The sequence below is a fragment of the Oryzias melastigma genome, linkage group LG5, assembly GCF_002922805.2.
Source record: "Oryzias melastigma strain HK-1 linkage group LG5, ASM292280v2, whole genome shotgun sequence".
In the NCBI taxonomy this organism is placed as follows: Eukaryota; Metazoa; Chordata; class Actinopteri; order Beloniformes; family Adrianichthyidae; genus Oryzias; species Oryzias melastigma.
The window spans coordinates 14,070,801-14,085,820 of NC_050516.1; the positions used below are offsets into that span (position 1 = coordinate 14,070,801).

At 39.0% G+C, this 15,020-nt stretch overlaps 1 protein-coding gene across 6 annotated transcripts in view; it reads left to right on the forward strand.

Annotated features, from left to right (window-relative positions):
* The window catches only part of plekha6 (pleckstrin homology domain containing, family A member 6), a 35,277-nt gene that overhangs the window by 3,038 nt on the left and 17,219 nt on the right, over nt 1-15,020 (forward strand). For 5 of the 6 annotated variants that reach the window (XM_024269972.2, XM_024269975.2, XM_024269973.2 and 2 more), the window contains exons 2-6: nt 2,427-2,513; nt 3,634-3,742; nt 5,819-5,923; nt 7,759-7,831; nt 8,902-9,002. In XM_024269972.2, coding sequence (XP_024125740.2) covers nt 2,427-2,513; nt 3,634-3,742; nt 5,819-5,923; nt 7,759-7,831; nt 8,902-9,002 — 475 coding nt within the window. Of the gene's footprint in view, nt 1-2,426; nt 2,514-3,633; nt 3,743-5,818; nt 5,924-7,758; nt 7,832-8,398; nt 8,611-8,901; nt 9,003-15,020 lie in introns of those variants that run through there. The other variant, XM_024269976.2, reaches the window with a different exon arrangement.

Consider the following 15,020-nt stretch of genomic DNA (forward strand, 5'->3'; position numbering starts at 1 on the left):
TTGGAAAGCTATTGGTAAACATCATTATGTCTTTTATTGAATTTACAACATTAGTAGATCATGGTTACCCATATTAACAGCCAGTTCATTTACAAACTTTTTAGCTGATAGATGCCAGCAGCATGCTTGAGAGCATCCAAACTCTAGACCGGTAGTATAATGCTATGTTGCAGCCGATAGTGCAGTGTAATGCTGTGTTGCACTATTGGCCAAATTAGCCAGATTGGAATATTGCTACCCAATACTTTGTATGTCCACCAACTACAGTTGGAGGAGGCTTGGTGTGAAATGTCAAAACAGTGGAAATCTCACAAATCTTGTTCCAGGCTTTTTCTTTCACAGATTTATTCCGAAAGACTTAGTGTCATATAACTCTGGTCAAGCACAAACCATAATTATAAATGCCTCCGATGTGATCATTTTTTGTAATAATTGGCGCTTCTGTGGATTAAAAGGGATGATATCCATACAACACTACCAGTTCCAAGTCCCTGAATGGTCAAAGCTCAACTGATTGATCTTTCAATGTCCATTCAATGGACACATACTTTGTTTATAGAGCCCGGAAATAGTCATGGAAACTTGCATAAAAATTTGTGTAGCAACATATAATCCCGAAAGCTTCAAATCCAGAAGCCTGAAATGCGCATAGACACGCATTTGCATAGACTTTTCATTGAATTTGGCTTCTTGAATGCACATTGCTGAGGCCGATGCATAGTTCTGGCTTGCATTTATCCAAGTTTATGGGATTTTTTTTCTTAATTATATTTTTGGATTTCAGAAAAGACATACACAGCCACTGTTTTATGTGAAATGCCTTCCACCACGAGATCCGATGCTTCAAAAGCTTGTTATTTGGGTTGAGGTCAACAAAAGAGGAGCCACACTGGGATTTACTTTCATTTAACATAGCAGCTAATTACACAAAGATGGTCAATGCATCATGAGATGCTGTGTTATAATCCTACCTATGATTTATGGTGGATGGTGAAATAAGTCAAACATTCCTCACCCCATTGGCAGATTTCTTTTTTATTTTTTTTAGATAAGCAAAAGAATCTGCCAATGAGGTAAGAAAAGTGGTTTTACCAAGAAGTCTTATTTTAAGAACAAAAATCAAATCACTGAGACACATTTTCTCAAACTAGGATTTATTTGCTATTGAAAAACCTTTTTAATAAGATTATTTTTCTTGCAAGACCAGAAATAAGACATTCTTTTTAAACAAAGGTATTTTTACTTTCTAATAATTTAACTTTTGCAGTGTGATGTAATGCCTCAAATTTTGCCCAATGAAAATAAAGCCTAAAGAAGGACGGGCACATTGTTGTTCCAAACATGACATTTGGGTGGGACAGAGAAAAATTGGAGTAATGTTGTGTTCATTCAGCTGTCCATGAAAATGTACACATTTCAATAAAATCAAATTGTCTGATTTAACCCCCGACCCCAACAGTTGTCAGGAAATAAGCAATAAACATTGGGAAAAATGGTTGAAATGTGAACATGTTTATGTTGGTGTCCTTTTATCACATATGAGAAAATGGGAAATGACTCTCTTCTCCACAGCCATGATGGGATTTCCTCCTTATAGATTCTCATTCAGTCACACGAAGCATATGTGACACCTTTATCTCAGGTAGCCTTGGTGTCTCTGACTTGAGATGTGATTGGCTATTGTAACTCTTCATTTCTGCTGACCTATGCAGCATGGCCATGGATGGACGTATGGTTTGGGCCCCCTCCGTATCACTTCTTGACATTTTGGGTGTCCCACAACTAGTCATTTTTTGGCATGCTAGCTGTTCCCATTGAATCAGGGGTTCCCAACCTCCGGGCCGCAAACTGATACCGTTCCGTGGCCTGCTTGGTACCAGGCAACAGGGAAAAATGCATACAACCCTAGAGACGCAGACCGGTACCGGGTTAGGGTACTCTGACCAGTACCCTAACACTATCCTGATTTCAGTACCTTAACCCAGTACCGGTTCCACGTCCAATACTGTGTCCCAAAGGTTGGTGACCCCACAGCCAGCATGTCAAAAAACGACTAGTTGGGATACCCAAAACATCGAAAAGTGACGCTAAGAGTGCTCGAAAGATATGTCCATATATGATGAGTTGAGAGTGAGAATGTGTAGCAGTGAATGGCAGCCTGCTCTGTGAAACTACAGACCGGTAGCTTAATGTATAGAATCTGAAAACACAACCTAGTTGAAATGCAACAAACTTAAAACTCTCATAAAGTGCAAACCTGTCATTAATTGAACCAAACATATGAATGACCCAAAGAAAATAGACCATGACAAATATTTTTGCACAATCAGAACCAAAGGAAATCATTTTCCTTGGGGTTTGAGAATTTTTGAGATCTTGGGTTTCCACTCTTTCTTGTTGAAACAGTTTCTCTGTTTTGGTTACAGCCAGCATGAGCCCAGTGGACCTGCTGGACAAGAACTGAGCCCCATTCAGCTGCAGAGGCTTTCAGCAGCAGCACATCCTGACCTACAGTAAGTCACGTCCAAGTTCACTCCTCCACCACACACAAGCACACTCAGAGAGGTTTTGCTAATGAAGATGCTGCTGTCAGTTTAGTTTACAGAAAGACTCCTCACATAAATAAAAGTGCAGATTTCAGTTCAAGTAAGGAGCAATTGCTGTCTGAGGTTCTTGGGAATTCCTTTGGTTCAGACCCCAGAAGGACATTGACACAACTTTGTTTACAGTTGTTAGTTGAAGCTCACCGTGAAGGGAGAATCTCTGAATGATCTTGTGAACCCAAACATGGAGACATGATTAACGATGCCTTTGTAGAGCTTTTTAAAATAAATGAACCTGATATCTCAACATCACGTGTCTTCCAATCATTGAAACTGAGATATACACAGACACGCTCCATAAAGCGATCAGGCTATCAACCTTTGGCAGTAGCTCCTCCCACACGTGGCTGGGGTGTAAAGCTCATGAACGCAAAGGCGTCCATCAGTGAATTCATCGCACAGCAACAGAAGGACGGCAGACGTGAATTTGAGGCACAAATCGTGTTCGGAGTAAACCTAGCTTTAGTTGGAGTCTAAACTACATTTTTATGTTTGGTTAAAAAGGTAGCCAAACTCACAGAAGCAAAGTCTAAAACTTCCACTCAGTCTGGTTCTGAGTCAGAATTCTGAGTCAATTCTTCTATGCAGTCAATGGTCAGAACTGACCATTGACTGCATAGAAGAATTGACTAATTTACCCCTCCCCAATATTGTTCCAATTAGGGACCACTGGATCCAAGAGGCCAACATCCAGTAGATTTCAAGTGAGAATCAAATCGCTATTACTCAGTCGTTTTATTTGTCAGAATAACCATTTTTTTATCCGCCATACTTGAAAACAGCCTTCAGAATTAACATCTACAGTCAGGTAAACTAAAACATGGTATTAATCAGAAAAGTTAAAACTAAAAAAACTGTTTCATTGTAAAATTAGAAATTAGATGAATTGACATTTAGGAAAACTAAAGGAAACATGAACGTTAAAAAAAACAGATAGACAGACAGAAGGACCAAATAAACCTCTTCTGTTAGCATTTTATTTGTTTCAAAGTTCTGCTTGGGTTGGCTCATATGAACCTGATTTCTGTAGTGACGTGGGTTTGGACATGAACGGAAAAGTCATTACTGCTGCATCAAGGATCAGTCACTCCAAAAGTGCCAGTATGGTTTCAGAGGAGTCTGCAGGTTCCCAGTCTTGGGTAAGTGCACAATCACACACACACATGTATATACACAAATCTGTAGGTATAAATGCACATTTAAAAAAATGCACACAAAGAGGCTCATGGATGCACAAATGTGCATACACACTTACACAATTGACAATCATCACCGAGAAGTAACATTTTGATGGCAGTGATCTGAAAGTGAGAGAATATCTGAAACGGCTGTGATGGGGCTCAGGTGTGACAGTTGGGTTTGTGTTCTGAATCAAGTTCTTGAACCATTCCACAGCCAAGACATACCAAAGACTCTGAAAGTGGGATCCAATGCCTCCCTGCTTGACAATCAGTATTAACGAGGTTGGATTGGGCGGTTAAGCTACCAAATGGTTCCCGAGTGCGGCTGTGTCTGCAGCTCATTGCTCCACCAGGGGATGGGTCAAATGCTGAGAACAAATTTCACACTTAGGTTTGTGACAACTTTAGGACTTTAACATTCAAAGTTTTTTTTTTTTGGCATATTGAGTGTAGGTTTGAAATATTTAGTAAAAAAAAAGTTATTCACAATATGAGAGAACTTTGATGTGAAATTTAGCCAGAGAGTTCTGGTTTACGATCAAGTCTAGAGCTGTAAGCAGAGTTCTGTTTCGAACAAACAGCAGTCTCAGACAACAACACCCCCAATGCTCTCAGCCCGCTTCTTTAAATCAGATCAACACAAAGTGTCCCAGGACAGCCAGCCATTGTGCACGTGCGCGCACACACTGTGACAACTAGAGTTGAAATCCAAGAATGTGGGAGGTTCAGACCCCCTCAAAACCCAGTAACCCAAGTTCTGCCTCACAGACTTTATCCTTACATGACTTCTGTGCAATTCACGTTTAAAAATAAACTAGTTTTTAGCCCTTTTGCTTCTGGTTTAGTGGATATGTTTACTCAGCACATCTGATATGGAACCTCCATCTATGAAGGTGAGTTCTTCTTTAGAGATCAGGTCCTAAGAAGCCTCCTGAGTGCAGCATCACTGACAGTTGGTCCAGACTGTTGTTCATAGTCTAGAGCAAGTCTCTGTACAACCAGAACAGGAGCTTGGTTCAGATTCCTGGCAGTATATTGAACGTGGTTCTGGTTCATGTTGAACTCTGGTCACTACTTCTGTCCAAAATTGTTATGAACATTCCTTTTTGTAGAGAAGTAAGTTTTGAATTTTTTTTTTTTTCCCTGCAACCTAGCTCAAGTTAAGCCAAGGAAAATGAATTGATCAAATTTTCCGTTAGGATGTTAAAGCAACTATTGCTGATCAAAGGAAAATCATTGTTAAAAAAAACACTTAAAAATGAAATGACAAACAAATCTTGTTTAAACCTTACACATCTGTGAAAAAACATACATAATTTTAAAAAGTTTGGACAGGTCATTGAAAACAAAAACCTCCTCCAGTTCACATCATGAGCACAAGACCTCCAGCAGCGTTGTGTCTGCAGGGTTGACCATTAACTGAACCAGGAATGTGGCTTTGTTTATTGGTGTTAGTTAACATTCAAGCATCTGCATTTTGTACCATGTCGTAGGAGGTTCAGTCTGTTCTGTTTTACACCAACTGACATTAATCACACCAACATATGTGTAATTCAAAAAGTGAAGGTGTGAGCAGCCTTTTTCAAATCCCACTTCTATTGAATTAAAAAGCTGGAAAAAGTCTAGCTTGTACGTCAACCCTTATAAATCCTACTCCTCAATTGGTTAATTCAGGTTTACAGTTTTTACCAAGCTGGCCAAGACTAGTAAAGTCTTGGTCAAGCGTACAGATGCAAAAAGGTGCGCATACATAGATATTAAAGCTCACAAAACCTGACATGGTCACAAACACTGACTCAGAAACACACTGTCACATACAGCCTCTGTTAGGCACCCATGTACACACAGAGACATTGACAGACAGGAACCTGTGCACACATCCACAAGGGCACCGTCTGACCAGACTCAACACCCTTAACCAATACACAGCATCATGTAAAACTGGTAAAAGCAGGTGGAAGCGTGGATTAGCAGTGAACCTGGTGGTTGGTGAAAATGTCTTGAAGCTGCATTTCTTCACCATCTCTTTTGCAGATGTCTCGTACTCCCAAAAAGGCAGCTACTTTTGGAAAACGCTCCAACTCTCTGCGCAGGAATCCCACCGCAGTGGTCACCAAGCAGGGCTGGCTGTACAAGCAGGTAAAAAAACATCTCCACAAATTTCACATCAGACTTTCAGAAACCAAAGTTGTGTGAATGTGTATGTGCATGGGTGAAAAGGACTCACCATAAAGAGCCATGGATTAGAAAGTAGTAAAGCCTCAAATAAGTATGCACTTTCGAAGAGACCTGCCACAATGTTGAGTAAACATTCCCTTTAATTTAGATGATTTACTCCAAACAAGGATGGAAGGTGGAAAACCAAGTTTCAAAATTTGAACCCTTTGCTTTCCTATTTTCCCACTGGCAAATCATCCTGAAAGTCCCAGCCTCTGGACCGACATAATACTGCATTAACAGGGAAGGATGGATGGTAAAAGCAAAAAAAAAAACAGCTACATAAAATCNNNNTTTTTTTTTTTTTTTTTTTTAATTGTGCTATATCTATGGTATTTTAGTCTTACCTATGAATTATTACTATTTTTGTATATTATCATCATTATTAACTTTTTTGTTCTATTTTTATATATTTATTAGCTGGTTTCTTTTACTTCGTCTTTGTTTTTAAACTAATGTCTTCTAACTCTTGGCTGGGTGATCTGTTTTTGGTCATGCCCCTGCTTGTCCCCATAGTTCCCTCGTCCTGGTTTCTCCTTTGCTGCTAGGAGGCTGGGTGTGTGGGGCTCTGGCTCCTTGAGTCAGGATGTAGGTGCCCAGCCGACAGGATGTTAGGGCTGACAGCGTCTGCAGGATTTTCTCTCTTTTTATTTTTATTTATTTTTAATATATAAGTTTGTATGTGTACCTATATAAGTATAATGGGGTTGATTTTCAGTTTGTTTTTACTTTGTTTTTTTCTTGGTATATCAAGAGGGTGTTTTTATCTAAAATACATTTGAATTTGAAATGTATTGCCACGTTTCCACAGAGCAGTCCGGTACAGCCTGCTCTGGTAAGGAGAGGTACGCAATTTTTCTATGGACCTACAACTGATGGGGCCCTAAAGAGGTACGGTTTGGTACTGTTTAGGGAGTCCAGTTTACAATGGCGACACTCAAAATACCATACCGGACCACTCAGTAGAAACGAGGCTCGTGTGTTTGGGTGAATGTGACTATAAAGTGTTTGGCGCCTTAATCCTAGAGCACTATAGCTGGGTGATTTTCACCAGAGCAAAAGTATTCACACAATATTCAAAAAGTTGCATTTTTCTCAGTGTCATGGGTCACTGAGTAAGGACTCACATGTCCAGGAATGGATGGACCAAAGACCAAGACTCCAGTATCATAATTTATTTTTTAAGGATTTTTTTTCTTCTCAAATTCATCATTTTTCAGTCATTTTCAAGACTGTTATTAGGATCTTACTATGGATTTATTTTCCATTTTGTTACATAAACCACAGTTAAAAATAACTACTCTAATTTACCACGTGTTGGCATATTTTGAACGATGTTTTGAGAGAAATACTTCTTATTGGGTAAATTCTATAGGGTAAATATTACTCAGCAAAAGTGATGGGATTTTTTTTATACCAAAAGTGTTAATGAAGATAGAAAAGCCATATATTTTACATTTACTGTTGTATAAAGGGGAATATAGAGATAAAAGATTGTCCAAAGCTGATGAAGGATTATCTTCTAGCTATCTAACTTCAATCTACCAGCTACTGAGTAATAAAAATTACAAGCTAAGGTGTGTAAAGATCTACGGTAGCTAAATGTGGATCTACATCATCTAAACAAATATTAGTAAAATGCAAAAATTATTGTTGGATGGACTTTGTCTCACTGATGACTTCATATATGATGTTAATTATTGCTAGTGTTGTCAGGTCATATGCTGACTCATGGATATGTTTTTGTGTTTCTACAGGCCAGCAGTGGAGTGAAAGGGTGGAACAAACGCTGGTTTGTTCTCACCGACAGATGTCTCTTCTACTATAAAGGTATGTGTATCACTGTCTTCAGGTTTCACTGCAAAGCTCCAAAGAGCTCAGTGTTTGTGTGTTGGTGTCAGCCTGAGGGTGGATAAGTTCTGGATCGAGTTACATTATTCTGCCTTTTTAACATGACACCCAGAGATTCTTTACACAAACCTGGTTTAGGCCTCAAACCACTACATTCAGTTGATTCTAGATGCTCAGAAACACTTGGCTCTTTTTCTGAATTGAAATAAGAACATATTTTTTTATTGACTGTAGTGTTGTGTTATTAAAACAGGAGTTAAATCAGAAAATATAATTGAACATACAACTATCTGAAAAAGCTCAGAGCAGAAAAATTACCTGTATTGCCCTCTAGAGTTTGCCTACTGCTATGTTAAGGCTGCGTAATGCATGCCAGGTTTCTGCCTCACTTTGCCCAAACCTTCGATCCTTAAAACCTGAAGCTCTCAGGACGGGAGTGGTTCATCAACGGTTCAAATAACTCCTTCAGACTGATGGTCGATGCGGTCAGAGTTCAAGCACTTAGGAAAGCTGGGCAAACTTGTTTACCTGCATTGGTGTGTGTGTTCTTCCTGTGTTTGTATATACGTGCATTTTTTGTGCGTGTGCTGGCGTCCGATTGGTGCAGTCAGCCAGCAGGTACAGTGGGAGTGGAACCAAACTTCCTGGGCTCTGACTCACATGGCCTGATCATTATCTTTCACACACTAAGGGAGGGGGGCTGACTCTGTCTCGGCAGGTCTGTCTGTAAGCAGCAGCCAGTGTTCAGATCTGTTCAGGTAGGTTATTCCTGCTGGTCTGTTAGGGCTTTTTTTAATTTCCTGCCTTTGGTCAATATATTCTGAGCTTTTCTTATGTGGTACTACTCTTTCTCAGTTCGAGGTGTGCGTGGTGTGTTGGTATTATCTGACAGCCTCCTCCCTCACAGACGATGGTTTCTCAACTTTCTTCTGTTCAAGTTCAGGGCTCAGCATGTTCCTGAATCCTCTGCCTCCGAGTAGGGGCAGAGTTTTCCTCCTGAGCTTCCTGACGTTGGGATCGTCTCACTATTTCATGCCTCCTCCTTGCAGATGAGAAGGAAGACACGGTCCTGGGCAGTTTGCCTCTGCTAAGTTTTCGGATCAGACGAGTGGAGTCTTCAGACAACATCACCCGCAAGTTTGCTTTTAAGGTCAGTAAACTGCTTGTTGGGAAATAGATAGGGGGTGAGGTGATGATTGACAGCTGGAGTGCGTATCGGACCATGCTAAGGTGGAAAGTAGCCTTTACTTGTAGATGGTTCTGTTGAAATAGTGTGTTTCTTCCTTCACCATCCATTGGCTGTTTGGATAACTCAAACTCTGTTCAGAAAATGTGTCCTGACTGGGTCAATGTGTCAATACAGGGGTCAAACACCTTAACAGGTTTGGTTCTGCGATGACAGGAATGTCATGGCTAGCAGTTCAAGCAGAGGCTAAACCAGCTGAGAACAAATAATATAACTGAACTCCTCTAGCTCTTACCTGACTCATAACCAACAAGGTTAGAGTGAAACCTGCAAAATAATCAGCGGAGGGCAGCAAAAGACAACTACTGTAGCTATATATAGAACATGCGGGCAGGTATGGCTGTCCCGCCCATTTTGAACTCATCACACTTGTGTTTGAATGACTGAACTGCACAGCAAAACAAAGGAGTGTATATGCGACAGTCCACACATTTAAGCTAACCTTTTGGAAAGGAATGGTATGGTGTCTGAGTGGTTAAAAGAACCTTTAAAACCTCAGGTGTGTGGCTCTAAAAGGCCCTACAACATGGACAGCAAACACCTTAGGATCATAACTGGGTCCTACTTTGGCTTTTATAAGAGACATGAAGTTACTTTCAAACTTTGAGAGAACATTTTTATTAAATATAATGTTTAATAGTTGTTTTAGTTAACTTTGAGTGTAGCTAAGTTAAGGTGAAAGTTTGGTTGATTTAAATGTAGGGCTGGGTTGATAAAATTGATTAATCGATTTGAATCGCTTAAAGTTTAACAGATTAATTACCGATTCATAAAAATATAAACTGATTTAGCACATAAAGCTGAAATCCGCTAGCTTGATGTTAATGTTTAATGGAATTTCCCATTGGACAGCTAATGCTAACGCTCGGTTGACCTAAACACACATTGCTGACTATGAATATCTTTAAAAACTCACAGGCATGAAATCTCCAAACTCTTTTAAGGAAATGTGTTTTAAAGTAACCGTTTGTTATCTAAAACACAGTTTTTGCTCATACTTTCTTCTTCTTCTGGAATAAGGTGTAATGCTATAGACAATGTTTACAATCTTAATGATCTGAACATTTTTGTTAGAACTTCTCCTTTAGAGAATCAATGTAACACTGTATAATATTAACAATCTCATAATTTCACTAAGAAATTTTACAGTATCAGATTAATATAGATATATTCAAAACATGTTTAGATTAGTAATGTATTTTTAAACAAATGTGCATGAATGTGTAAACTTAAAATTGGAATTGAATCAATCCAGGTTCTTGTGAATCAAACTGAATCGGTTCTGGAAGCTATGATCGATACCCAGCCCTAGTTAAATGTGGTTAAGTCAAAGGGAAAGAGTATATTTTTGTTTCTTTTTTGGTACTGATTTCATCTTATCTCTTAGCTTTTTTGCTTTCATTGTTGTTTCTATTTGTGCTTTGTTTTAGTTACTGAATTAAAGTTCATGTTTTCATTATATTTGCTGTTTTGTTATTGTTTTTTACTATTTTTGCTGGTACTGCTATTGCTGCTGCTAAGCTAAGGGAAGTCTCTGGTGGAATCTGTTGAAATTAATCAATAAAAAAAAGTTACACAAAATGCTAAATCAGAGAGACCGCATAATTAATTACAACAAAGCTACTGTTTTTTTTTTTGACAAATTAGCATTGGCTTCTGCATATTAATTTTAAGACGTGTTTTATTTTAATAAATTAAAGCTTTTCCAAAAGTACAGATCATATCTACCTTTAGATGATCTCTTATAAGTTTAAAATGCTTTTTTAAACACCAATAAGCAAAAAAATAAATAAATAAATAAAAAAGGCTAAAAAGGATACAATGCTTATTCCTGCTCTATTTCAACCATTTTAAACATTTTTAGGGTTGCTTTTTTCCCCCAAAACATTTAATGTTTTGATTGCAATAAAATACTTTACCATTGTAATTGGGGAGCAGAAATAAAACATTTCAAACTGTAAACAGCAAAATAAATCAATAGCATTATCTATCCTGGATGCTATCCTGTTGTGGAAAAAGGTTAATGTCTGCATAGTTTGCTCCTTTGCAGCTGAGTCTGAGCTAAAATAAGCAGAGATCAGTGTATAATAATGGCACAGAATAACAGGATAAATCTCCATGGCAACCAGAGCAAGAGTTCATTCATCTTTCTGTGATCAAGTCAATGAAAGCTAGATCCAAAAGATCTAGAAGACCCGTGTTGCAAACACTCTTCAGTTTGTACGACACCACTCAGATGTCGTTTAGGAAGCACCTTCTGCTTCAATAATTGCAGAGAGATGCTGCTGTTTGAGAATAATGATAATGTATAAGATTTGTTCTGGCAAACCTGCATGGTCAGATGTTTCTTACACCATTACACGTTTGGTTTGACTAGTTCCTTATGTTCAGATGTAGCAGCTGACCTACACCCCTGTTACATGAGTCGATGGCTGCTTTTGTTACTCAGAAATATTCAGTGAAGTTGTTCCACAGTGTTTGACATTTCTGCTCAGAAAAATCATTGAAAATTCTGAATGTATGCCTTTTTGTCTGAGTCTCCTAACGCTGAGAACAGTTTTGTTCCAAGCGTTTGCTGACTAGCTTCTGCTTGTTTTTAGTTGAACTGTTGCCCAGTTGTTGGAGGGAGGCCTTGAGCTGCAGAGTAAACACATCAGGAGCAGTCAACTAATGACTGATGAATGGAGCCCTATCTTAGAGCTGGGTCAAAACAATGTCACTGAACCCAGTACAGTTCACGGGCATGTCCTCACAGCTGAATCTAAACAGACAGAAGACGGATCAAAGGCACTCCTCCGGTCACAGATGAGATTGGTTTGGTTCTGTCACATGGCCTGCCTTCCAAAGTAGAAGTCAGTTGAAAATGATAGAACCTTGAGGAGGACACAGCGACAGCTCGCTGGAACTGTGTGGATCTGTCAGTATCAGCGAGTCCTTTCACAGAACAAACAGTCCTTTCTGTCCAAACTGAGGGCCAAAGTCCAGGTCATTCACTCAGGAGGATGCACACACACCATGAGAGCATGTACACAAACTCGAGTCCGAACCAAACGTTCTAAAGATGGACAGATTTGTGAAACAGCCTCAAATTCAAACAGTCTAAAGTACTTCTCTGCTGGTTCCAATAATACGGAATGACTTCTAGAATAATCTTTCCTTCAACAACATTATCTAAAAATAGAGAAATTATGTTTTTACAGAAATAGAAAGTGTGTGTTGTTTGAGATTATGTAGTAATTAACAAGGAATAAGTGACGTGTAATCAAATATTCAACGTTTGTCACTGTTTCCCTTCGACAAAATAACAAGGAAAGCATGAAGTTAACTAAAGTAAGTTCAACATGGAGAAAAAAGTGGAGAAGTTGAGTCATATTTTTAGAGCATTATTCTTAAGCCTTTCAGAGTAAACTATACATATATATGATCATCACCTTTGGAACACTTAAAAATAAATTATTTATGAAATATTAACTATTTTTCATGAGTTTTTCATACCAGGAAGTAAAACAACTAGATTACTGAAGCTCCGCCTGTCGCTGCGTGTGGGTGCCGCCCATTTCATGACATCCTCCTACAGACATTGTTTCTTTGTTTCTCTCACAAAAATAAACAGTATCCACATGTTTTCAAAGATGGATGCACATGCCATATATCTGCACTTAGTAGGCCTGGCCATCTCTACACTGGTTCACATACATTCGATGTCTGCATGACTGAGCCTGACCAGGGTGGTGGTGGTGGGGGGGTCTTAAAGGAGCCCCACGTCTAAAGTAACAAACGCCTGTTTGAGCTGAAATTTATTGAATATAGGACACAACTGGAAAATATACTGTATTGTTCATCTAAAATGAAAGTTTTTTGCTGATCACCATTAGCTCAGTGTAGAAATTGAGTGTTGGTGTTAGACTGGGGGCGGTGCAGACTCTTCCTGAAAGGAAGTGAACGGATCAAAATACCACTGTGGGATTCTTTATTGAGGAATAAACAGTACAATGCACTTAAAAGCTCAAGAAGTTTGTTTTTCATGTTATGGCCCCTTTAAGGCTGTTTTGTGGGTGGTTATGTTCATGTTGATATCTAGTGTTATAGATCCTCTTAGATATTTCTTCACACAGAAATATTTGGAAAGGTATTTGGTAAACTATGCCATCATGATCGCATCAGTTTTGTTTCTAAGGGCCACAAAGTCTAAACATGGTTGGTTGTGGTAATTAGCACCAAGTGTAAATATGGAACATGGTGATAGTCCCACCGCCATCAGAGACTGTCAGGGATTTCTGGGAAACGTTAGTCTCCATGTAAAGCGCTGGGTAGTGACACCAAATCTGGATCTCATTCAAACTGAAAATCCTTCCGGCTGTATTGTTTGACTGTTATGAAGAAACTCGGTTAACAGCTCATTGTTGTAGCAGTTGAGGTGTGGCTCCTCAGAGGAGGCGTTGCTTTATCGAGAGGTCACTTGTAGATTCTGCTGGATTCTGTGGAGTGTGGATGTTTTCATTCCTCGCATCTGCAGCGTGTCCATGCATGCTTCAGACCCGCACACCTGAAACTAGAGGAACTCATCCAGCTGACTGCAGTTTTTCTGTGAGTCATGGTGCTCACAGCTTCGGGTGTGTTTGTGTTTTGTTACTGCGCACCAGGCCAGAGCCCCTCCTACTCTGACAGCAAGTGTCAAGAGTCTTCATTTTTCTTTCTCGTGCAGCTTTTGTAGAGGTTCCTGTTTTTCCTCTTTATGTCTCATCAAATCTCAGCTTCTCCTTCAGCAGCAAAGACAAATTCAGCGTTTAAAGAAACTGAAAATACCTGAGGGTTGAAGACATTCAGTTTACCCTAGCAACTGCAATATGAGGGACTTTTATTCATTGCAACAGCCCTTAAAGATAAAAATTGTGTTTTTGGCGTCTTAACATGGTCTTGTGGCACTTCTTTTTGACGGTGGAGGACATTAATAGGAAAAAATTGAGATTAAAATAGTCTTTTCAGTATTTCTGTATTCAAATTGTTGTGAATCGGAAGCAGACAAAAAATGCTGTTGGAAAAAGTCTGAACCAGTGATGGAGGTGCTACAGTCAGCAGGCCACAAGCTCCCTGCTCGGCTCCATTCTTCATTTTCCTTGTCTGTGCAAGCATCTGACTCAAAACTATACAGCTGGATATCGTCAATATTTTTTGCCTTTTTTTTTTTGCACTGCTAATGTTAGCTTGGAGTTGTGAGGGGCTGTAAGCTATCGGTAGAGTATAAGCAAAAGGATGATGGGAAATGAGGGCTGGCTTACGTCATGCCAACAGTTCTGCTCACAACTCAGAGGCAAATAATAAACTCCTGTCAATCTGTACAAACTATGTCCCAGAAAACAACATAATTTTTCGTATTATTTTAGCTAAAAACTAGATCATTAAAATACCGCTAAGAATGCTTTTAAATAGCTGAAAAAAATTATTGGAGGGGAACTTTAACCTAAAGGTTGTCTGCAAACCAACTTCCGAAACCTCAGTACTTATCTTTCTCATGCACCAAACAAGTATTTAGAAACAGAATACTTGTTTTTAAGTTGCAGTTTCGCTTACACACCAAGCAGGTAGATGATGAATGCTGAATAGCTGCTTGCTAAGATCAGAAACATGATTTGGAACTGTAGAAGGTCCTGTTGTGTGAACAAGAATATGATAAAATCAGCATAACAGCTAAAGTTTAACACTTTACTTGTTGGCTGCACAAAAACACAATGATTTGAGTGTTATCTACACGCTCCATAAACCAGTTTAACTCCAACAAAAACAATAGTAAAGGATGAATGGATGCTGTCATCATGACAGACCAATATCTTGGTTTGCTTCATTTGCCAAAATGTCAAGAAACATAATGTGAATACAGATTGACAAAAGTCATGGTTTTTGACCTCTAAAATTAAAAAGAAA